The sequence below is a fragment of the Theropithecus gelada genome, chromosome 2 (genome assembly GCF_003255815.1).
Source record: "Theropithecus gelada isolate Dixy chromosome 2, Tgel_1.0, whole genome shotgun sequence".
Taxonomy (NCBI): domain Eukaryota; kingdom Metazoa; phylum Chordata; class Mammalia; order Primates; family Cercopithecidae; genus Theropithecus; species Theropithecus gelada.
The window spans coordinates 47902026-47926327 of record NC_037669.1 but is presented as its reverse complement, the minus strand read 5'-3'; the positions used below and the strand labels follow the sequence as shown (position 1 = coordinate 47926327).

The following is a 24302-nucleotide window of genomic DNA, read 5'->3' as shown; positions in this document are numbered from 1 at the left end:
GCTGTGCCTCATCAAATTCTAGTTTCTTTATGTTCCTGTGGTTTTTGGCCTCTTAAAAACATGTTAGCCTTTACCTGATTTAATGCAGCCCTTATGTGAGCAAATGCCAGGTTGAGATTCCACTTACTAGGACGGGAGGCTGACACCTGCCTGTCCAATTCATGTTTGTGAAATGAACATGGGAGGCCCCAGAAGCCTTCTTATGCAGTGAACATTGCTCTCATGAGCAGACCTACTTGGTGTTCTCTAGGGTCTTCTGCATTTTCTTGGTCATTTTATCAACTGCTGCCTGTCTCTTTCCTTCAGCTAAGAGGTCTATTTTGTTCAGCACCACAACCAGCTTCTGGCAGGCAATCTGGCCGATCACAAGGCATTCCGCTGACTGGGTCTGCATCCCCTTGGTCACATCGATGACCAGCATCATCAGATCAATGATCTGGGCCCCTGGGATAAGAGAAGAGAAAGTTAGAAAGGGAAAAGGGGTGGTGAGCCCCACAGAAAGTTGCCCAATGCCCCAGGTCAAAACCCTGCAGTAAAAGTGAGCAAAGTGGAATAAATGGTGACTACACAGCTCCCAGCTGCAAGCCCTGTGCTAGGCACTTGGACCCGAAGCTTCAGAACTGCCATGACAGATGAGGAAACTGAGGCCCACAAAACACAGACAGCTTGCCCAGGGTCACACTGCTAACATGCAGCAGGGCTGGGTTTAGGTATAGGCTCGTCTAACTCCAAAACCCATGCCTTTCTATTGCACCAATCCTATCACTTTCATTCCATTTGACAGAGGAAGAAATGTCTCAGCAAGAAAGAAAAAAAAAAAAGTTTCGTGCCAGGCTTGGCAAATGGTTAAATACTTGCCCTTGCTAAGAAATGAAAGAAGGACTGAGAAAGTAGAGGGGGCGGAAGAGGGAGGATTAGGGAGTGGACAGTATCTTTTCCTCACAGTGCTATGGCTCACTCCTGTTCCTTCTGGGGTATTAGGAGCATCTAAGGTTCTGTGTCATAATCACTAAGTACTGAATGTGTGTGTGTGTGTGTGCGCTTATGAGCATCATCCTACCATACAGCACACCTGAGCTGAACAACAGCAGGTAGACAGACAAGTTACAGAAAGTGAATGAAGGGAAACTGCTATAAATCATGTCAGGAACATAACGTTAGCCAGTGAACTGACTGTTTCCTTTTTAATGGGATTTGGAGTCATTTCAACAAGAAAGGTGTAACTTCGTACTGCAGGAATATACAAACATTTTCCCTATTAAAATGAAGAATAATTACATTTTGAGTTTATAAGAATGCCCATGAAGCATTTTTCAGGATCGGATTATGGTCATTGGCAATGCAGAGGAGACTGCTCTGTCAATGATTCTGATGATGCTGATTCTACCCCACTACTGGGGACAGAGGGAAGGCATGGAGGAGGGAGGACCTTTCTTTTTCAGGCACTCTGACTATGCACACTAGGTCAGCTTACTTAATCTCCAGTAAGCTTATGTTTCAGATGAAGAAAGGGAGACTCAGAGACATGGGTCTAGATCATGTGCTCTAGATCACACAGCCAACTAGTATTGAAGACACTAGAAATCAGGGCTCCTGACGCCACTGCTGAAGAATTCTTCCCACTGTTCCAAGAGGCCTCTTGGTCACCCCTGTCCTGTGATGCTCCTCTGGGCTCCCCCAGGAGAACGGTGTGTCTCTCTGACTTCAGGTAGGCCTAGGCATGCCCCAACCCTCCTGTCTCCCCCTCTGCTTCTCCCTGTCCAGCCTTCTCTCTCATCCTGCCAGCTGGGGCCACAGGACTAGACCCAGATGCATGCAGCAGCAGCAGCAGCAGCAGCATCTCCCCTGCCAGGTCACGGGCAGGAGGGCCCAGGTCTCTGCTACAGCCCCAGAGAGGATGGACACAGACTCTATCATCTACCATGAACAGGATACACTATTAAAAACAGACTCAACTCATCTGATAGACTCCCTCTCATAGCGATTGAATTACCAGCTCACCTCTGGACTCCTTCTCTGTTCCAGCTCCAGTTCCCATAGCCCATGGCAGGCTCATGTTGGCTAGTCTCTAATGGGCTGCTGCAGCTCAGATGTGGCCCTCCAAACTCCATCCTCCAAACAGCCTCTCCAAAGGCACTTTCTAAAAATATATAACTGATTCATATACTGCTGGGCAGGAGCAGGGGTCGGGGGTTAACTGGTATAACCTCTGCAGAGGCACATAATCTTTGACCCAGCCAAGCTCACGAAACATCCCTGCAGCATGTTTGTTACAGCTAATGTTGGAAACCAAGTAAATGTCCATCAGCAGGGGACAGGTTGAAAATAAGTATATAATGCTATAATGCCATGATAGACTACTATATACAAATTTAAATGAATGAAGAAGCTCTTTATCTACCACTATGGAATGATATCCAAGGTGGAGTGAGTGAGAAAGGCAAGGCACAATGTGCAGAGTGTGATTTGTGTTGAAAAGGGGATAAGGTATAAGTGTGTGTGTGTGTGTGTGTGTATGTGTGTGTGTGCACGTGTGTGGGTGTCACATATTGAATAAGTATTTGCTTCCACACACATAAAATATTTCTGAGGGAATGCAAAATAAACTAATGACTTGGTTGTCTGCTGGGAGACAGAAGACGAGTAGGAAGGAAATTATCTGTATATTAGTCAGTTCCTTTTCATTTTAAACAGGGGTGTGCAGTATCTGTCCTAAAATAAAATTATAATTTTAAGTGCATAAATAAATAAATAATACAATAAAACACAGACCTGACCATGCCCTTCTCATGCTAAGAGCCCCACTGTCCCCTGAAAAAAAAAAAAAAAGACTCCCCAGTGTGGCTTTGGAGGATCCCTGTTTTTTAACTACCAGTTGCTTCCCACTCACCTTGTGCCAAGCACCATGCTATATGCTCCATAAACCCTTTCCTGGGCTTTTCACCCTCTCCCCACAGCCCCATGACACTCACGCCTCCCTCATACAAGCTGAGCCCAAGCCTTCCCTACCTGGAAGATACACCCAACTGTCTTCCGGCTTCTAACTGTCAGTAAATCTGGGAACTGGCCACAGGGCTGTGAGACTGGGTCTTGAGGCAGGATGAGATAAAGCCCAGCAGGGAACAAGGAGGGAGGAACACGTTGGGGGCCCAGCCTGTTTTCCAGTCTCCATCTTCATAGCAGAATGGATCCTGCACCGGCCCCAGAGGCCTACCTCTCTGGTGGGCGAAGCTGTGCCCACAGAACCAAGGCCACTCAGCCTCATGGGTTCCTTAAGGACTTCTCCAGAGTAACTCTGACTATCCAAGTTCCCTCTAGAACTTAAACACCCCCTACTACTTAGCCCCTACTTTACAGATGAGGAAGTCAAGGCTTTAGGGAAGTCTGTTGACTGCTCATGGTTATACAGCAGGCAGGCGGCAGAGAAGAGACCTGAACCCTGGTGCTCAGGCTCTTAACTCCCATGCCACACAGCCTGCCCTGCTCAGTGGGGACCCAGTCCACAGTCTCCCCGCCTTCCCCCATCAACTCTCCCATTTCCCATCTAAAGATCAAGGTAGGACCCAGATAGACTCTCGCCCCTTTCCCTGCCTTGCTTTTGCCCCTGCTCCTGTTTTGCCCAGAACACCTGCCCCAGGTTCACTTGCCCCTGATCCTTGATGCCCCACCCAGCTCCACGCTGAGGGTTCATAACCAAGGCCTGGGTTTTCAATCTGTATTCACAGCACAAGACCCAGCTTGGGCACAGCTTAATACATTGTTGTTGGACTAATGCAGCAAATGTCCGTATCCCTGTATCTTCCACTTTATTCACCAGGAATCTGTTCCTCTTCTCCAACAGTCGATTTCCTATTGGTATACACAACTATAAAGTAGGGGAATGACTCATGTGCTCCACGCATCAGGCCCTCTTGCTTCTCACGCCTATTGAGATCCTGTGGATGGGAAATGAAACTGATTGACAGACCCAGAAAACTAAGCACAGATAGGACCCAAACACTCAGGAGCCAGTTGGGATTTCATCCGCAGCCTGATCCGGCATCCACAAGCTGTCTTTGTTCCAAAAGGCCAGACTCTAGAGCAGACCCTCTGCAGGGCAGCCAGCACCAGGGACTTCTAAGGAGCCCAGAGGTCAGAGGGACTTGACTGGCCACACTGAGAACCAGAGTAGCACTGGAAACCTGGCGTCATCACCAGGCAACTGCCTGCTGCCCGGCAGCAGCTCTCAGTTACTTTCTTTTCTTCATCAAACTTTTGATCAGACGACAGGAAGTGACACAACTGGCCCGTCTTGCCTTTTTCAAAATCCCTAGTATTTTCATAGAATGAATCAAACAGTGTCCTTCCCAATTCCCATGAACCCAGGGTAGGAAATCGCTCTGAGACTGGAGGGACATAGCAAGCGAGTGGGTGGGAAACACAAGACAAAAAAATTGAGGCTTATAAATGATCCTCTATATTTCCCAATCTATCAGAGTTTTTCATCTAGTTGTACTGACTACAGTATCCTTAAAAGATTTGCAGAATAATTATAATAGGGTTAAAGTTTCTCAGTACTTTTAAAAATTACAATTTCCAATTCTGCAAATTATATATCTTAATATTTCAAAAATAATGAAAAACTTCCAAGGGTCAGCATTTAACAAAGTATAAGTTATCTGTAAGGTGTGATTTTCCTTTTGGGACTGAAGGAATAAAATATGTTCAGAAAAGAAATATTTCAGCTGGAGAAACTTAACATTATACTTTGAACATATTTTAGCAACCTCAAAATCAGATTTTTTTAAAAAATCAAAGCTATGGGCATTATAAGAAGGAGAAATAATATTAAATTTAAAATAAATTTAAAAAATTTTTATTTCCAACTTATATTTTAAGTTCGGGGTACCTGTGCAGGATGACCAGGTTTGTTACGTAGGTAAATCTGTGCCATTATTTGTTATTTTTTTATTTTTATTTTTTTAATTTTAGAGGCACAATCTTATTGTTGCCCAGGCTGGAGTACAGTGGTGCAATCATAGCTCACTGCAGCCTTGAATTCCTGGGTTCAAATGATCCTCCTGCCCTAGCCTCCCAAGTAGCTGGTACCACAGGTGCATGCCACCATATCCAGCTTACTTTTTAAATCTTTTTGTAGAGGTGGGGGCTTGCTGTGTTGCCCAGGCTGGTCTCGAACTCCTGGCCTCAAGAGATCCTCCCACCTCAGCCTCCCAAAGTGCTACTAGGATTACAGGCATGAGCCACTGTGCCTGGCCAAAATTTGTTTTCAACTGGTGACTTTTTAAATATTTATTGAACAATGTAAATACATTTTATCAACAATATAAAACTGCAGTGGCAATTAATATCCTACTATTATTATGACCATTTGCCAAATACATCAACTCTCTCTGTGCCTTAGCCTGCTCATCTTATATGAGGACGATGATACTGCCTATGTTATTGGATTGCACTGAAGACTCAATGAGATCACATATATAAACGGTTTAGAACAGTGCCTAGACATATGAAATCCTCAATTATATTAGCTGTTACCATAGTTTTTACTTCTACATCTGCTATTAAGACATGCACAGTGGTAGTCTACATGTCTTCATCTCCTCTTACCTGCATCTCAACACCAACTCTACAATATGGGCATTACAAATGGGAAAACAGACTGGGCCTGTAATCCCAGCACTTTGGGAGGCTAAAGTAGGCAGATCACTTGAACTCAGGAGTTCAAGACCAGCCTGGGCAACACAGTGAACCCCGTCTCTACAAAAATACAAAAATTGGCTTAGCGTGGTGGCATACGTCTGTAATCCCAGCACTCTGGGAGGCTGAGGTGGGTGAATCGCTTGAGCTCAGGAGTTTGAGACCAGCATGGGGCAACATGGAAACCCTGTCTCTACAAAAAAAATACAAAAATTAGCTGGGCGTGGTGGCACATGCCTGTAATCCCAGCTACTTGGGAGGCTGAGGTAGGATGATCACCTGCACCCAGAGAGGTCAAGGTTGCAGGTCAAGGCCTGATTACACCACTGTACTCCAGCCTGGGTGACAGAGTGAGACCCTGTCTAAAAAAGAGAAAGAGAGAAAATAAAGGCTCAGAGAGGTGAAGTAACCAAGTCAGGTCAAGGAGCAAGGGTTCAGAGGGATTTACACTCAGTCTACTGATTTTGCTCTACGACAGTATCCTGAAACTCTGAGCAGCAAGATCTTATGTCCAGAATAAAGAAATGCTCTCTACAAGCCCCCTGTGAGTGTTCCAGGACAAAATGGGCAGGTTTCAGACATTCTCACCTCAGAACACAGCTCCTCAGACTCCAGGGTGAGAGCCTTATAATCACAAGATGATACCATTATTGCAGCTGTTTTTATTCATTTATTCAGTGTATTGCCTATCTCCCCATTGTATAGGTAAGAAGACTAAGGCTGAGGCAGGTTAAATAACTTGCCCAAAGTCACCCAACTAGGGACAAGAACCCAGGACTGATCAGGCTCCATCCAACACAGGTTGCAGCTGTCCCAACCCTGACTCTCTGCCAAGGGCAGGGGATGGAAGGGCAGCAAGATTTCAGCCACATTGTAGCCCATTTTCTGAGAGAGCAAGGAGAAAATCAGTCTTAAGGAGAATTAGTTTTCCTCCTTCTGCAATTTTCCTGAAACAGGGTAAGCCTGGACTTTACTTCTCAAATTCCCACTGGTACCAGGAAGGTGTGGGACTAGCCTGTCCTCCTCAGCACAGGCTCAGAGGATTTGGAAATGGAAGGGGTTTAGACAAGAGGGTCATTTTACAGACCAAGGAAACGAGGGCCACAAACAAGAGGAAGTGGGGAAGAGCAGGGCTTGGAGGTCCCCAAGCTTGGGTATGTTCAAATCACAACCTTACCAGGAGCTTCAATTTCCTCATCCACAATCAGGACCTAAACAAAGATGCCTCCTGCAGAAGATTGGGAAAGACTCAGCCCTAAGCACTCTCAGTAAGCAGGAGCTGGTACTAACAGCTGTGAGCACTGAACCTGGGCCCCACTACGCTTGGTCGAACTGTAACAAGGCCTGCTGTCCCCAATAGTCCAGGCAGACCCCAGGCAAACACAAGTGGACAAAGCCTGCTGATGGAGTTGGGGAAGGGGAAAGGGGAGGAGAGGAGGTCGGTGGTCACGACCAGGCCCCCCACAGTGCCTGTGACCTAGCACCCACCTGGGCACAGGGCAGCATGCCACACTCGTGCACTCTCTCTCAGCCTTTCTGCTCAGCCCTCTCCCTGAAGCCAAACACTCATGCTGCCCATGCTGCTAACAACCACCAGGTTACTCCATCGACTGCAGGAGGTGCTAGGAGTCTAACAGGCTGGAGGCTCCTGGCCAGGCCCAGACCCTCCAGTGGGGACCGGGAGGCCAAAGGAGGCCCCAGTCACAGGAGAAGGCTCCAGGGACCCTGGTCCTTGTTATCACCAGATAACCATTTTCATGAACAGTTTCAGACGGAGGGGAGTTTTGTAAAGCTATTCATCCTCTCTGTGCTCCATCTCCACATCTGTAAAACATAAATAATAACTGCATTTCTGTTTTCTACTGACAGTGGTGTCTACCACCCTAGTTGGAAACTCAGGTTCCTATAGAGGAGACAGCCCAGAGGGAGGGCATGTTTTGATCTGAGGCATGTGATCAAGGAATTCATGGAGAGGGATGCTGCCTGTGGGCAGGAGGAATGGGGCAGCAGCTTGGAAGCCCACCTCAAGTTCTGAGGCAGGTGGAGGCAGAGGGTAAGCATCTCGCCCTGCCAGCTGCACAGCCTCAGGCAAGTACACCTCTTGACCTCTTGGAGCCTGGGATTCCTCCTTTGAAGATGCTGATGCCAGAGACAAGACTGTAAGGTGGAGGAGGGCACCTCGCCCAGCACCTGCCACATGCCCCAGACTCACTAAATGTAAGCTGCTGTGAGTATCACGATGCCCAGCACAGCAAGAGCTCAAGAACTGGCCTCCTACTTCCTTTAGGACTCACATATACCCAAAGGCCTTGTGCCCTCCAGAGGAGGAAGAGGAAGAGTATTAACGGCAGCATGGAGCGAATACAAACAGTGCCTCCACCAATTCCTGTGGACCCAGCAGCTGGCCCCTCATGGAGTTTCTTGGTAAGTGCCAGCCAACAGCCTGGAGCACTGTGTCCACAACTAGGCAGGACATCCTTATTGTTTGAACTGCCCTGCAAAGGTGGGCTCCTCCACAAACATCCTGGCCAAATCCCACCAGACTTGCAGGGAGACCCCTGAGCAGGAGAAGCTGACCCAGCAGAACTAGACATTGCTGTCCTGGTCCCATGAAGCATTAACAGTCAAACCCCGGCTCCTTGGTCTCCAGGTAAAGGACATGCCCTACCAAGTGGACCAGAAGAAGTTTAAGGAACTCCAAGTACCGGAAGTAACAAGTGGGAACAGAGTTGACCCAGCATCCAGCAGGGACGCTGCAGTGTGCTGCCTGACTGACAAGAAACCCAAAAGCAGCAGCCACAATACAAATAACAGCCATTACACACTTTGGGAGGCCGAGGTGGGCAGATTGCCTGAGCTCAGGGGTTTGAGAACAGCATGAGCTAGCATAGTGAAACCCTGTCTCTACTAAAATACAAAAAATTAGCAGGGTGTGGTGGTACACACGGAGGCTGAGACACGAGAATTACTTGAACCCAGGAGATGGAGGTTGCAGTGAGCCGAGACTATGCCACTGCACTCTAGCCTGCACAACAGAGCAAGCTCAAAAAAACCCCCAAAAAACCCCGAATAACAGCCACTGTGGATTGACAGCTGAATTGGAGCCAAGGACTTCACATCACTGGCTGCAAACTGACAACTTAAAGATGCCTGAGGATCTGGAATGGGCATTGTCTAGCCTGTGCAGTGCCTGTTAGAATATGCATGCACTGCCAACATTTACAACTTGAGAAATGTCACATGAAAATCTCCATGAATTAGCAAATGTAGTTAGACCGGGCCTTTGTCTGATGTGGGTGAGGAGCAGCTGTTTCCTGGAGAACAGTCATGCATTCCCAACTTTACCCTGGTTCCTGCAATTCCCTGTTGCCTCACACCCCAGTATTTATACTACCAGCCTGGCTCCCAACAGGCACTTGAGCTTGTGACTTCTGCATTAGTTCTAATCCTCACCACTATCCCTAGAAGAGGAGATCTCCCATTTCCATAAAGAGAAATCTGAGGTTTAATTGCCCAACAGTTAACAGCAGAGGCAGCGCTAGAACCAAGGGCTGTTTGACTTCAAAATTTCTGCTTTTTCTATTACCGGCTGCCTCTTGGCCAGAATCATGCATTCCTGAGTGCTCTGGGAACCCTAAGGCATCCCAAAGAGCAGGTGGGCAAGGCCCTGAGGATAGAGAGGAAGGAGAACAAAGTACACAACCTGAGGCATAGTCGTGCAGGCGGGAACCAAAGGAGACATTCATCACCACCTGAAGAAAGGCCAGGGTGAACAATGAGAGCATGTCAGCAGTGGAGGAACAGGAGGAACAACAAAGAGAGTCCATGTAAGACATCAAGGCAAAAAATAAACAGCCCTGGACAAGACAGCAGACAAATAGAGGTGCTGGACCCCTGCCAAAAGGAAAGAAAGCCAAAAAAACAAGAAATGTTAGAGACTCGTGGCAAAACACCCACAGAGCTGGGAGAGGGGAGCAGGGCAGGATGCAAGTCCATTTGCTGGCTGCACAATCTTGAGTGAGGAGCTTTCCCTCTCTGAGCCCCAAGGTGCACATCTGGAAACAGGGACAATCACATAATTGTGATAAAGGGACAATGGGTAGTCATCTAGATAAAAATAAAATTGGATGTCTACCATACACATGACACCAGAATAAATTCCAAATGGATCAAAGTTTCAAACGTAAGAACAGAAAACCAAGAAAGTACTGAAAGAAAGGGTGAGAAAAAATTTTTTTATAATCTTAAAAGTAAAAAGATACCTAGGTAAGAAACAAAACCCATAGAATAAACATAGAAGAAAGAATAAAAGGAAACACTGACAAATTCAACAACATAATAACCAAATATCTCTATATAGGAAAATATGATAAAGTCCAGTGACAAGGGAGAGAAGCTTAAAATGCATACTACACACAAAGGACTGTTTTCCTTAATATTCAAATTGGAAATACTGAAATTGATTTTTTAAAGAGAGCAACAGTCCAATCAAAAATGTAAATGGTATCAACAGCTAGTTCACATGCAGCACTTTTACTGAGCACTCCCTCATGCCAGACGTAGAGTTGGTGGCTGGCACATTTGAAAGGCCAGACAGACAACAGTCCCTACCCCTTGCAATTGGGAACTCACAGTCCAGTAGGGTAAAGCAAAAGCAAACATTAAAACACAGTAAGTGAATTTCACAGTAATTCACTTACTGTGAAAGGCTATGCATCCTGGGGAGAAAGAGTAGAAGTAGGCTCTGTCTGGGAAGCAGGTGGCCTGCAATTGTAAATCAGGTTGTCAGGAGAGTCCTCACTGAGAAGGAGCTATCTGGGCACAGACTCAGAGGAGAAGGAGTTGGTAGGCAACAGAGGGAGGAGCCAGTGCAAAGCCTCCACATGCGTTTGAGGAAGAGGAAGGAGATGAAGTCAGAGAAATAAGCAGGGGCATAAAGAAATAAAAATAGCTCAAACATGATAAGACAACCCACCTCACCAGTAACAAAAAAAATGCAAATTAAAACCACTGTACACTGAAATTCTGTTTTTCACCTACTGGACTGACCAAATAATACTGATGATAATACAAAGAGCTAACATGTGTTGAGTGTTCAGCCTGCCTAGACCTGGCATTCTGGGAGCCTGCTGATACTCTGCGTCACTGCCGCCCCCCACCCCCACCCCAACCATTTACAGATGAGGAAATTAAGTCACAGGTTGCAGAACTAGAAAGACAGGGAGCTAGAATTCAAAATCAGGCTATGCGGCTCCAGAACCCAAGTTTTACCTAGGAGGCCAAGTCACCTTAAACATTTGGTAACACTCTTGGCCAGGCACAGTGGCTCATGCCTATAATCCCAGCAATTTGGGAGGCCAAGGCAGGCGGATCATTTGAAGTTGGGAGTTTGAGGCCAGCCTAGCCCATGTGGTGAAACCCCATCTCTACAAAAAATACAAAAATTAGCCAGATTCGGTGTTGCGTGCCGGGTGTTGCTGCATAATCCCAGCTACTCAGGAGGTTGAGACAGGAGAAACACTTGAACCCAGTAGGCGGAGGTTGCAGTGAGGCGAGATTGTGCCACTGAACTCCAGCCTGGGCGACAGAGTGAGACTCCATCTCAAAACAAACAAACGAACGAACGAACAAACAAACAACACTTTGCCCCTCCACGCAGGGAGACAGATAATCCTGCCTGTCACTGGGGTGGGGTTGGCAGTGGGAGCAGCACATGCTGGCAAATGGCCGTCAGACACTTCTGGGGACTAGCAGTGACCCACGTGCACACGGGGCACATATGTGGACACTCACTGCCACGTGTCTAGAAGAGCAAAAACTCAGAACCAGCCTGAGTGCCTGTTGGAAGGGAAGTTAACTAAACTATGATATATACCTAAAACAGAACATGACACAGCTATTTAAAAACACCAAGGTAACTATTCACCGAACAGAGCTCTAGCGGAGCTGGTGTGTTCACTGTGTGCACAGTATATTGCCACTTCTAGAGAATCCATGGAAGAAAGAACATGCTTAAAAATCATGAAGTGTCTTTGGAATCTTTAGAAGAAACTGGTTATAGCAGTTTGCTTCCAGGAAGTAAACTAGGTAAGCAGGGGAATAAGAGGAAGATTTACTTTTTACTGTGTACATTTTTGTACCTTTAAGATTCTGAACTACGTACATACATTACTGACTCAACAGCAATTTATTTTTAAAAGTAAAGCTTCAGGCTGGGCGTGGTGGCTCAGGCATATAATCCCAGCACTTTGGGAGGCTGAGATGGGGGGACTGCTTGAGCCCAGGAGTTCGAGACCAGCCTGGGCAACATGAAGAGACCCCACCTCTACAAAAAAAAACAAAAAAACAACAAAAAACAAAAATTAGCTGGGTGTGGTGGTGCGCACCTGTGGTCTCAGACATATGGGAGGCTGAAGCAGGAGAATCACTTGAACTCAGGAGGCAGAGGTTGCAGCGAGCCGAGATCACACCACTGCACTCCACCCTGGGCAACAGAATGAGACCCTGTCTCAAAAAAATAAAATAAAATAAAATAGTAAGTAAAAGTAAAGCTTCGTATCACTGGAAAACCAGTATAATTTACCATAAGTGAAAGGTTTAAAAAAAGAAGTACAATAAAAATAAAACACTGTTATTAAGTTCTAGCCAGACATGGTTACAGTAATAGGCACTGAGCTTGCAATGTTAAGAGAAGTATAAGAGCTCCCAGCACCAATCTGAGACCTCCTTAAAGTCATCAGAAGGACTTAAAGAATCTTGAAGTGGGAATAACTTTCTCACTGGGATCGACGTTCCTTAACACCATATCTGTGCACACATGAAGTCATCTCAGACACAACTCTAGGTATGTACCTGTCCTATCAGGAAACTTGTTAAGAGGCCGGCTTTGATCTACAAGTTAGACGATCCACCTAAGGCAGGGTGGGAGGGTAGAAGAGAGAAGAAGACACCCAGTTATGTCTGCTTAGTGGTCATAAAGATTTTCTGTTAATGAGGTTTCAGCCTTCTGCAAGACCAGTGAAGAAACCATGGCAATGTCCTCGCACCACAGTCAGTCATGTCAGCCTTGCTAGAGAGCAACCCCTAAGTCTCTGTCTGGCTGGACCAAAACCATGCTGTTGTATGCAAGCATGGTCACAAAGACGGCTCAAGGTTGATGGGCATACGGGAGTCCTCTGTACTATTCTTAGAGCCTTTCTCTAAGTTTGAAATGACTTTGAAATAAAAAGCTTAAAAATGAAAAAATGGGCTGGGAGCAGTAGCTCACGCCTGTAATCCCAACTCTTTGGGAGGCTGAGGTAGGCGGATCACTTGAGGTCAGGAATTCAACACCAGCCTGGCCAACATGATGAAATGCCATCTCTACTAAAAATACAAAAATTAGCTAGGTGTGGTGGTGCGTGCCTGTAATCCCAGCTACTCAGGAGGCTGAGGCAAGAGAATTGCTCGAATCCAGGAGGCAGAGGTTGCAGTGAGCCGAGATCATGCCACTGCACTCCAGCCTGGGCAACAGAGCAAGACTCTACCTCAAATAAATAAATTAAATAAATAAATAAATAAATAAAAAGATGACTACAGGTCAGGGAGTTGGGGACAGGAAGAAAGAGAATGAACACATATTGCATGCCTAAGAATGCACCAGGCACATTATTTCAATTAATCTTAACAGCTCAGGAAGGAAACATTTATTATTATTCACAGGTGCAGAAGCTAAGACCTGAAGAGATTTGAAGGATCTGATGTGACTTGCCCTCAGTCACACAGCTAACAAACTGGAGGACTGGATTAGAACCCAAACTTCTAACTCAAGAGGAGAACTCGTACCATGATACAAAGCAATATCGCCTGTCCGCCAGAGTCTAACAGCCTGCATGCCCACCATGAGGCTGAGGAAAGAGGAAGTTAAGGAGATGCTCAAGGTCAGAGGTAGGGACCTATCTAATGAAGGGTGCTCCCTATCTAATGAAAATACAAAATAAAGTGATCTTCAACAGAAGCATGAAGGAGCTCAGGTAGATCTGTAAGAGAACTTCCTGAGAGCAAGGGCTGGTAAAGATGTGGATGGATAACTGGAGACATGATTAAAGAGCTCTGTGGCTAAAAGTTTTCAAGACGGCTGATCCACATCAGGGAAGAAGTATGAATTAAGTGAGGGTTCTCCATCCATGAGCCATCTTCATGATTTCTGCCAGGCCCATGGATACTACCTCTACTATTATTTACTCACATGTATGTTTAAATCACATCATTTTAAAAAATTCAAATGCACTTATATTAAAAACAACTTTACATGACCTAAGTACAATACTATTAAACTTGCATTAAGGAGAAATTAACTGTAAAGATAAATGAAACGTTATTAGATGTTAACTGGACAACACGGCCTGCTGAAGCACTGAGCCTGGAACTCACTCTCTGCTGAAAAGGGGTCAGCAAGAGGTAGGGAAAGGCATGCTGGCACTAAATTCAGGGACTGGAAGAGAACTGGAAAATGCATGACCTTCAGTCCTGCTAAGCCAGAGCATTAATGATGTGCCAGGCATCAGCTCATAGCATCCCCTTATCGTCAGCCAGGAGCGGCCCACCCCTAGGGAGGCAGTGAAGTAGACACCCATCACCGGGAGGAAAGAGGCAGAGTCAGCATCATACAGGGAGACACACAAAGAGCAGAGGTTTCCAAGCTCCTGTCAGGGCCAAGGAGTCCACGGGGTGATGGCTGCTTATGCCGCCTTTCCAGATGCAAGCAGACATGAGGGCTCTGTAGGGCCACAGGGCTCCCAACCTAACCAGGGAGTTTTGCCTTTTTGCTTCTTTAAGCTACTGTGTCTATCTGGGGTAATCTTTTTAGCTGACTTTGCACAACAGTACAACTCCTCTTCAAGAGCAGTGAAAAAGAGCAGAAAATGGAATTTGAAATGTAGAAATAAAATAATTGTGGGCCATAAGCTATAATTTGATTTCATGCTTTACAAGGAAATGAAAGAAGGCTTCCTTAAAATGTACAGTTTCTGCTCTCTCCCGCCTCAATCCCCTTCCCCCCTTTTTAACCATTTTAGGATTTCCTCTAGCACCGAAGAGAAAATAGGATTGTGGAAAATGTTCAGTTCTCAAGTGTCACTACCACTCAGGGCAAGCTCGATTTTAATGTGAACTTCCCATTCCGGGTAAGAGGAAATTCTTCAATTAATAAACCGGGTGTGCGGAGGCCAGTCTTTAAGGTTTAATCAATTTCATCTGTACTTAGGATAAAAAGACTGACTATTCTACTTTTTCCCCCTCGTTTTCCTTCTTTAAAAAAATAATAAAATGAATGTTTTATTTTAAATTCTTTGAGGTTCGTATCTCCTGTTTCAGGAAATATTGTCTATTTCATGCAGTGAGTATGAAAACTTCCCCCTACCCCCTGCCCAACTTTTTTACTTTTCCTCTAAATCTTTATTCAAAAATAACTAAATTATCCTTTGCCCTTATATACTATAACAGCTTGGGAGATGATATGAGTTATACAGGATTTTGGCAGACACCTTGAGGGGCGCTTGGGGGTGGGGGTGGGAACAGACAGACGAATCACCAAATATGGATACAAGAACTTCTGGACAAAACAGTAAGAGGTAGACACAGGAATGTGAATTACGAAGAAAACCCTGAGCACACTTCACCATCAGCGACGCCTGAAATCCAAACAGAAACCTCGCCCACGGAAGAGCCCCTGCACTGTGTATCCTTCATGTCTCTCCCAGTTCTCTCAGCTGGGGAGCGGGGGGAGATGCAAAAGGATGGCTTGGAATCTCAGAATTAAACCCAGGAGCTTTCCCAGCAGTGCTGAATAAACACTCAGACTTGCCAACCAACCAGGAACAAGAGGCCCTAACAGGGCACCGAGAACCCCTGACTCTTTCGTTACGTGACATGGACACTGAGTCTACCTCGGATCCTGGGGCAGGGTTGGGAATCAGGCCCCCCAGCAAAGGGCTCAGGGCACAATCCCTGGAGAGGGCCAGCTTGAGTTGGAGCCCCTGCTCCACTTACCAGCGGTATGATCTTTCACAAAATGCCTGGGCTCTCCAGGCCTGTTTCTTCACCTTTCATATGGAGATGAAACCATTACTAACCTTTTAGAAAGGTATATGATGTGCCTAGCAGACTGCTTAGAACAAAGAAGGTACCTGATCCATGAGACGGGAGAGCCAGAGTTACAAAGATCTGTGCAATTCAGTGTCATCTCAATTCTTCCCACAAGGTGCCTTAGGGAAAAGGCTATTTTTTTAAAGTCAATAAGTTTCACAAAAATTCTGGAACTCTGGGGCCCTGTCAATGTGATTTCCATTGTGAAACTGAGTGGAGGGCCTCATCATTCATAACAATGGCTACCAATTATCAAGGTCTCAACTGGGCTGGCCACAGTGCCAAGCAACAGCCCATCCAGGTATGAGAAATCTGAGGCTTGGAAAGTTAGACACAGAGCCCAGTCCACAATGAGGGCTCACTAAAATGAGGGGAAGGAGGCAAGGGAACACAGGAGAGAGGGGATGGAGGGGATGAAAGGGAGGAGAGGAGTGGGGGGACAGTGCAGTCCTATAACTAGAACATGGTGGAGCCAGGAGCCAACGCTAGCTCTGCCTGATCTGAAGCAACATAAATTAGTTCCACTGGCCACCTCCCTGAAGGTCAACAAAGAGGATTTCTCTTGAAGACAGCACCCAGTGATCTCCAAGGGAAACTGAAGGAAACTTCCTGGAGTCCTCCATCTCTAGATTTCAGGGCATGCCTATTGATGCACGGGCCAACTTGAGAGTGAGGGCAAGGTGTGTGGGGAGGCAGACAGACTTTGCAGGGAACATTCTGGATTCTACTTCAGCTTCCCCAATCTGCTTGCTAAGTGAGAACTGTCTAAATGCCCTTATCTATTTAAGCCTCAGTCTCTCCTACCTGTAAAATGGGGATCATATACTATAAACAGAGCAGTGTGAGGCTCATGGATACTTGCTAACCAACCTCACTTGGGTCTGGGAGACAGCAGGTGCTTCATCATGAAAATGATCATTATGAGCGCTCTTGAGCCTGAGTTCCCATTCTCCCTAACAAATGCTATCATCTCACAAAGGCCTGTTCTAAAGTAAAGGAAGTGGAGAGCAGTTGTCCCAAATATAAAAGCCTCCAGTGGCCAAGTACAGTGGCTCACACCTGTAATCTCAGCAATTTGGGAGGCTGAGGAGGGAGGACGGTTTGAGGCAAGAGTTTGAGACCTGTCTGAGCAACATAGTGAGACCTCCATCTTTATAAAAAAGTTTAAAAAACAAAAATTAGCCACGTGCAGTGGCACATGCCTGTAGTTCTGGCTACTCTGAAAGTTGAAGGAGAGATGGCTTCAGCCCAGGAGCTCAAGGTTGTAGTGAGTTATGATCATGCCACTGTATTCCAGCCTGGGCCACAGAGCACGATCTTATCTCGAAAGAAAAGAAAGAAAAGGAAGGAAGGAAGGGAGGGAGGGAGGGAAAGAATGAATGAATGAAAAAACAAAACAACGAAAGAATGAAAGAAAGCGAGCGAGAAAGAAAAGAAAGGAAAGGAAAGGAAAATAAAAGAAAGAGAAAGAAAGGAAAAGAAAAAAGAGAAAAGAAAGAGAAGGAAAAGGAAAGGAAAGGAAAGGAAAGGGAAAGGGAAAGGGAAAGGGAAAGGGAAAGGGAAAGGGAAAGGGAAAGGGAAAGGGAAAGGAAGGGAAGGGAAGGAAAGGAAACCCTCCAGGGCTGGTGGGCACCTCACACGAGCAACATGGGCTAGGCATAAGTCAAGGTGTGAGACCAAAGGGAACAGAAACTCCTGCACCCCATTTGGAGGGGACCGTTTCTCCTCAGCTCCAGTACACCATGGCCAGACAGGAATGTAGGCCTCAAGTTGCCAGATCCTCCGATTTTTTAAGAGATGCCAAAAATCTGGAATATTATATGAAATTCGCCAATGTTTAAATGTTGACAACCAATTGAAAAAAATGTTTAAACAGCATGGCCCAAACAAAACATGTTCATGGGCCAAGACTGGCCTGTAACTCCCTAGTGTGAGAACTCTGGAGTTTTCGTTAGAAAGGAAAGTTCGAAGAAACAGAATAAATATCCAGCCTCTTTGGCCTGTAACTATTGGAGTCAGAAAAGCACTCAGGAATCAATCCGCTGCACCTGGGGCAGATTTGACAGTCCAATCCTTTCTCCCATGAGACATGTTTTGCCCTTGGTGGGCCTAGGGAAGGTAGATGCCAGGAGGGTCATCCTGGAGGAAAGGACAGTGGGCTCTCTGGGGTCCAAATGAGACCAGATGAATCTCACTCAGCCCTTGCCCCTCCAGCAGGGCCACGAGGGGAGAGCACTTCGCTCTCTGGCCTTGGCTTCTTCCAAAGCTGATGAAAAGGCCATGCGGAGTCTGCCAAACACTCGCTCCCTAACACTCTGGACCGAGGCCCCACAGCTAGTATCACAGCCACACTATACATATGCTGTGTAAAAACAGGGCCCACTTCGTAGACTGTTAGGACTGAAGGAGTTAACGCATGTGAAAGTTCCAAACAGTCTCCGACATTATTTTCTCTCTAGTGGGGATTTTCCCTAGAATTTCACACATAGGTTTTCATACTGAGTCTCAATATAGCCCCAGGAGGTAGAAAGCCCAGGAATAACCTAAGACAATTATTTCCCTGGATGATGAAGCAGGAAAACCTCAGAGATACCAGGCTGGAATTTCCTCTGGGACAGAAGTTATTCTTATCAAGCCCCTTCCACAAGAAATGAGCACTGTTTTCATAGGTGACATTTAATGTAGTGTTTACTATAACTAGGTTCTGATCTAAGTGCACTGCATACATCAGCTCACTGAACTCAGTCCTTGGATATAGGTACTATTACCAACACCCTCATTTTGCAGATGATCACATCAAGGCACAGAGAGTTTGCACTGCCTGCTTGCCCAAGGTAAAATTGTCAGGTAAGTGCAGGGACAGGACCAAACCCCACTCAGGCCGGGGACCTGGTATCTAATAGTGCTATGTTGCCCTTTGTGCAGAAGAGAGTGAGGGTCACAGGAGGTCAAGGTGAGAGATTGACTCCCCAACCCTGACCCTCCTTCCTGGGCAAGGAACAAGAAGGGCAATGTGGTTGGGCCCCTACCTGCACCACCTGACAGCCTCACGCCCACCACCCCCATCTCCTCACACTCCATGCTTCAGCTCCTCACTCAGCCATGCTCTCTATCACCCCAGGACTGTGACCCATGCACATGAGACTGGAGCATTCTGTCCACTTTGTCCTTTCTCTGGCAATCCAGCCTTCAAGTTTTGGCTAGATGTCACCTCCCAGGTATTTTCCAGGCTCCCCCTCATCTGGAGGTGACAGCCCCTCCTCAGAGTCCCACAATCCCACGCTGCCCCAGGATAGTGCTGTTTGTGACTCCCAGGTTCCTCTGCAGCCTCACCCACTGGGACAGGGACCTGGGCAGCCTTATCCCACAGAATCCCTTGCACACGGCAGCAAAGAATAGGTGTTCAACAGATATGTATGAAGTAAATGAAAAGCACCGAAAGGTCAGAGACGACCGGGTCTGTTCAATTACTTAGAACACTCCCTCCAGCAACAATTAATCAACTCTTCTCTAGTCCTCAGTGGTGGCATCCTAGTAACACTTAAAAAGGTTATGTATGCTTGTTTAGAAACAGAAAAAAGGGGAGAAAAGCTGAACAACTGAAGTGGCCGTGCCAAGACAAAATCAAATACTATAAAGATCCGGTGGCCCAGAGCCAATACAGAGAGGACTCGGGCTGCAAGGACTGCGTCCACTTGGAGAAGACCCCAGGAATCTGAATGAGGGGAGGACGGGCCCTCACATATCCGCTTTACAGATTAAGAAAGTGAGACTCAGGTCAAGGAACTCTCATCCAAGGCCCTACTGGCAGCAAAGGCAAGAACTGGGACTGAACTCGGGCTCAATCCACCCACGGACCCAGACTCCTCCTCCCCTATCATGGAAGCAGGGTCTGTCCTCACAAGGCCCCTGAGGCAATGCCGCTCTCACCAACTCTCACTGTGGGTTCCAAAAAACAACAGTTGTCTTAGACACAAACATACCCTTGTAGAAATGAGTCCCCAAGCCCCAGAGAGCCCCTCCTCTGAAGCAGAGAAACCAAGGCAGGACATTCTTGACTAACCCTAAGTTGAAGGTGCTGGAAGGGCTTGGGCCAGTGCTCAGGGCCCTGACTCAAACCCATCAGGAGCTTCACCCCATGAAGCGTCCTGAGGGCACTGGGTCACTGAGCCTGCGAGAGTGGACCTAAGAAACTGTTTACTGGGGAGCAGGAGACCAAAAAAAGAAGAACGGAGTAGGGGGTAGGGAGAGGAGTCTGTCATAAAAAGTAAGTAAAATCAGCAGAATTCCTTCATGTAAAGGGTGGAATTAGCATATGGGCTCAGCTGCCAAGTGAGGCCATTGAAGCAAGCAATGTAAATGAGTTCAAGATACAATTAGACATTTTTCTGGATGGAGACAGAGGTACTGAAGAAGGCATGGCAGGTCACATTTCAGAAGGAGCAGCAGGAACACACTGCACTGTGAAGCAGCCTGCAGAGCCCACCATGTCCTGCAAGCCCCATGCAAGCAACCAGAGGGACAGGATGCAATGGCCCAAGAGGGGCCGGGGCAGCGGGGCCCCCCAGTGGAGGCAACAGGCAGGCCAGGCTAGCGGGCTCTCCTTCCCCACTATTAATTTCTCAAGATGCCTCATACTGTACCTGCAAACCAGCTACCCTCTGTGCACCACACAACCCTCTGTGTACCACCATATCTGGGCACAGAAATAAAAGTTTGCTTCTGTTCCATTCTGTATGGCTGTCCCTAGGCTGAGTTCTGAACTTCAGAAATTAATCCAACCCAGTCTCTGCCCTCGAGGATCTTCAGAGTCTTCTGGGGGAGACACACACACACATACAGACAACATCAACACAGCGAAGTATATAAAAGTTAAATGAGAAGTTTCTGCTAAGATAGCATAGAAGAGGGGAATTTAGCAATTGGAGGGAGGGAGCAGGCCGGAAAGCTAAGGAAAGAGGCCGTTGAGAGCACAGGACACAGCAGGGGGCTACGGAAGCCCCAGCTGCCAGTGCTGCACAGAGGATGCTGAGCATGCATTTCCCTGGGATCTTTGGGGAGACGGCCAGATCACCTCAAGCTTTGTTAGAAAAGGACGGAATGACCAGAGGAGCCAACCGCTGGCCCCTGGACCAGATATGACTCAATGGCAACAACTCAGTACAGCTGTTCCCAATCTTCTCAAGAGCACAGCACATGTGGCCCACCCAAGGAACAGAAAATGCTGGGTCCTTGTGAGGGACACAATTTATTAGGCCCTCTCTAACCCAATTGGTTCTGATGTCCTCCTTTATGTGGCTCACGGCATGGGCTGTCTAGCTTCGTCAAGCTCCTGGGCCTCTTCCTGAAACATTCGTTTCCTTTAAGGTGAAATAAATGTTTACTCCCAGTCACTCTAAAAGGATCACAAGCATTTCCTTTGTGTTCTCAGCACACTTGCTGGCAACGAGTGTTTCCACAGCCCCTGAGCTCCTGCCCCGATTCTTACTGGGGTTCTGTTCTCTGGCATATCCTGAGAGTCAATCTCTTGCGTCAATGAACTGAGTGTCTTCAATTGAAACTAGAAATAACTGGTAACACTCTGAGAAGACAATAAGGCACACCTGCCTCTGTGCCCAGTACCTTGGTCTGTAAAGCAGCATGAAACCAGACCACCTGAGGAGTGATAGGACACTGAGCAAGTGCTCGGCAGTGTCCTTCCCTTCATCTCTCCAAAGCCGGCAGGTGCTCAGAGCTGGTGTCCTCTCAGCTCCAGCACCCTGCCCCATAAAGCCTGGGTGCCTAACCATGCAGACCAGAGGAGAGAGGAAGGGGATGCAGAAGAGGTCTTGGGGCCAGGGGACAGTGCAGTAGAGATGGAGAGGTGGCTGGTGCTCTGTCCTCCTCCCTGGCAGAGAAAGACAACATTAAGTTTGCATTTATAAACAGCTACTACATGCCAGGCACGGTGCTAGGGATGCTTACACCTGCATTCACGTCATCTTCACAACAACCCTGCAAAGTAAGCACTCTAATTCCATCTTCCAAAGGTAGAAACTCAGTCAAAGAGGTCAAGTCCCAGGCTCAAAACACACAGTGAGTGCATGGCAGAGCGAAGATCCCAAAGGCCATATAGTATTCCATAACCTTCAGAACTCCCTGTAGCCAAGTAGCCTCATTGTAGGGGGCCTTGGCACTGCCTGTGTACCAGAAGCAGCTCCTTAAGAATAGACACAAAACCAAAAAAAGACACTGATGCAGGGCTGGGGCTGGACTTGCCTCACTGTGGCATCCAGCCCTGTCTTCCAGAAAAGAGCTCTTCTGTACTGGTGGGAGGCTTCCTGGAGCAGTGCTCATCTTCCTGTCTACTTCAGCCCCTATATCTTGGGCGAAACTTTAGGTTGAGGTTAGATGCTTCATCCTACTTGGGGTAAGCATGCCTGGGCAGTCAGATGTAGTACATAAAATGTAAAGCTCACTAAGAGGGGTGGGGATTCAAATCCTAATACTAGGGTCTGACCTGAGGAAGCCAATCTACCTCTCTGAGCCTCGGGCTCCTCATTGACATGAAGGACTTGGGGATGGATATGTTCTTATATCCTTTTGTGGAGGGAGGAGGTGGGGAACCATATTTGAAGAACATTTTTTCAAGAAAATGAAGAAAATTCTAAATATAGATAGGGTATTGGACACCAAAGAATAGTTATTATTAGCTGGGTTAATGACATTGATTTATGCAAGAAAAAGTCTGTATTTTTTAAAGGTATAAACATAAGTATTCAGGGGTAAAATGACTCAAGATCTCATAAATTTGTTTAAAAATACTTCAGCAAGGAAAGCAGGGGACAGAGATGAAACAAGCACGGTGAAATCTTAGTAACTGTTCAGTCTACCTGATGGGTACATGAAGGTTTGTTCATGTACTGTTGTACATGAACTGTTCAGTCTGCCTGAAGGGTACACGAAGGTTTGTTCTCTTGGTCCTGTGTATGTTTGAAACCTTTCACTTTTCACATAAAACTTCTTGAAGGCAGATCTAACAGGAACATGATAAATGTAAGTGAGAACCTGGGGATGAGGACACATGCATGAAAAGACCCAAGGGTGACCACAGGAACCATTTAAATACAGAATTAAGTCTGAAGAACTGTGACGTTTATTCTTCCAATAAAATGATGTGCCTCTTATATACCAATTGCATTTACTATCATTCTTGAAAGAAGAAATACATACTATGAAAATTCTTTCACTAATGCTGACTAAAAAAAGTCCTGAAGCAGAACCTCCAAAAACAGGACGAGAGGAGGTGTCACAGAGTGGTGCTTCATTTCTCAAGGTGATAGCTTGGGAAATCCAGGCTTAAGCAGGTTCATTGAAGATTTAAAAGTAACACTTTGTAGAACCATTTTTAGCTCTAAGGTAAAAACAAAAACTGTAGACCTACACAAATGAAAAGAGAATGCGAAACAGAAGATCACATAGAAAATAACAAAAAGAGCGAAAAAGGATAGAAAATGTTTTTTTTAAATGGAACATGATGACAAAAGACCAAATATATAATAATAAATGTAAAAGGGATAAGCCAACCTATTTAAACAATGAGGTTTCCAAAATACAAAATATAATCCTGTTTTTATATCTTTGATGTCATTTCAAATGATTTCTTTTTTTGTTGTTTTCTTCGCTTTGTTTTCTGGTTTTCCTGCAATGCTCACACAACATGCATGCACATGTGCACGTGCTCATGGACATCCTATGACTGCTTTCTATGCACCAGGTGCTGGTCCAAGGCACTTTACAAAGATGATCATACAACATCCCTGTGTTGTTGTCACTAAATTTCCCATTTCATAGATGAGGATACTGAAGCCCAGCAGTGTCAAGGTTACTTAAACGTTCACTCTTTTGTAATTTTGTATATAAACTTTACAACACAATTGGAAATATGTATCACAAGTTGTATACCACAATTCAATAGTGACACAAACCACCTAAAGTCAATGGTCAGACCCCATAGCTTAAGGGTACAGTCCCCAACAAGACTGCTTTCACTTCAGATACCAGCCACCAGTTCAGGGGTCCCTAGGCCACCCGCACTTCTGACCAGCTGGCTGCAAATACAGGGGGTTCCCATGACCTCCTCAGGTTAGATAATTAACTAGAACAACTCACAGAACTCACAAAAGCACTATTCTTACGATTACAGTTTTATTATAAGGCTAAGAATCAGGAGCAGCCAAATGAAGAGATGCATGGGGTGAAACCTGGGAGGGCCCTAGATTCAGATCTTTGGTGCCCTCTCCCTGTGCAGTCAGGGAACATCACCCTCTGGGCATATCAATATGTTTACCAATCAGGAAGCTCCCTGAACCTCAGTGTCCAGAGTTTTTGCTGGGGTTTCATTACATGGGTATGATTGATTGAATTACTGGCCATGAGACTGAACTAAATTTCCAGCCCCCCAAAGGTCAGGAGGTCAGCCTGATATCATACGGCCCATA

At 46.2% G+C, this 24302-nt stretch overlaps 1 protein-coding gene across 1 annotated transcript in view; it reads right to left on the bottom strand.

The window, feature by feature from the left end:
* Nucleotides 1-24302, bottom strand: part of EEFSEC (eukaryotic elongation factor, selenocysteine-tRNA specific) — a 257389-nt gene that overhangs the window by 163498 nt on the left and 69589 nt on the right. The window contains exon 2 of the mRNA XM_025377818.1: nucleotides 237-444. Coding sequence (XP_025233603.1) covers nucleotides 237-444 — 208 coding nt within the window. The remainder of the gene's footprint in view (nucleotides 1-236; nucleotides 445-24302) is intronic.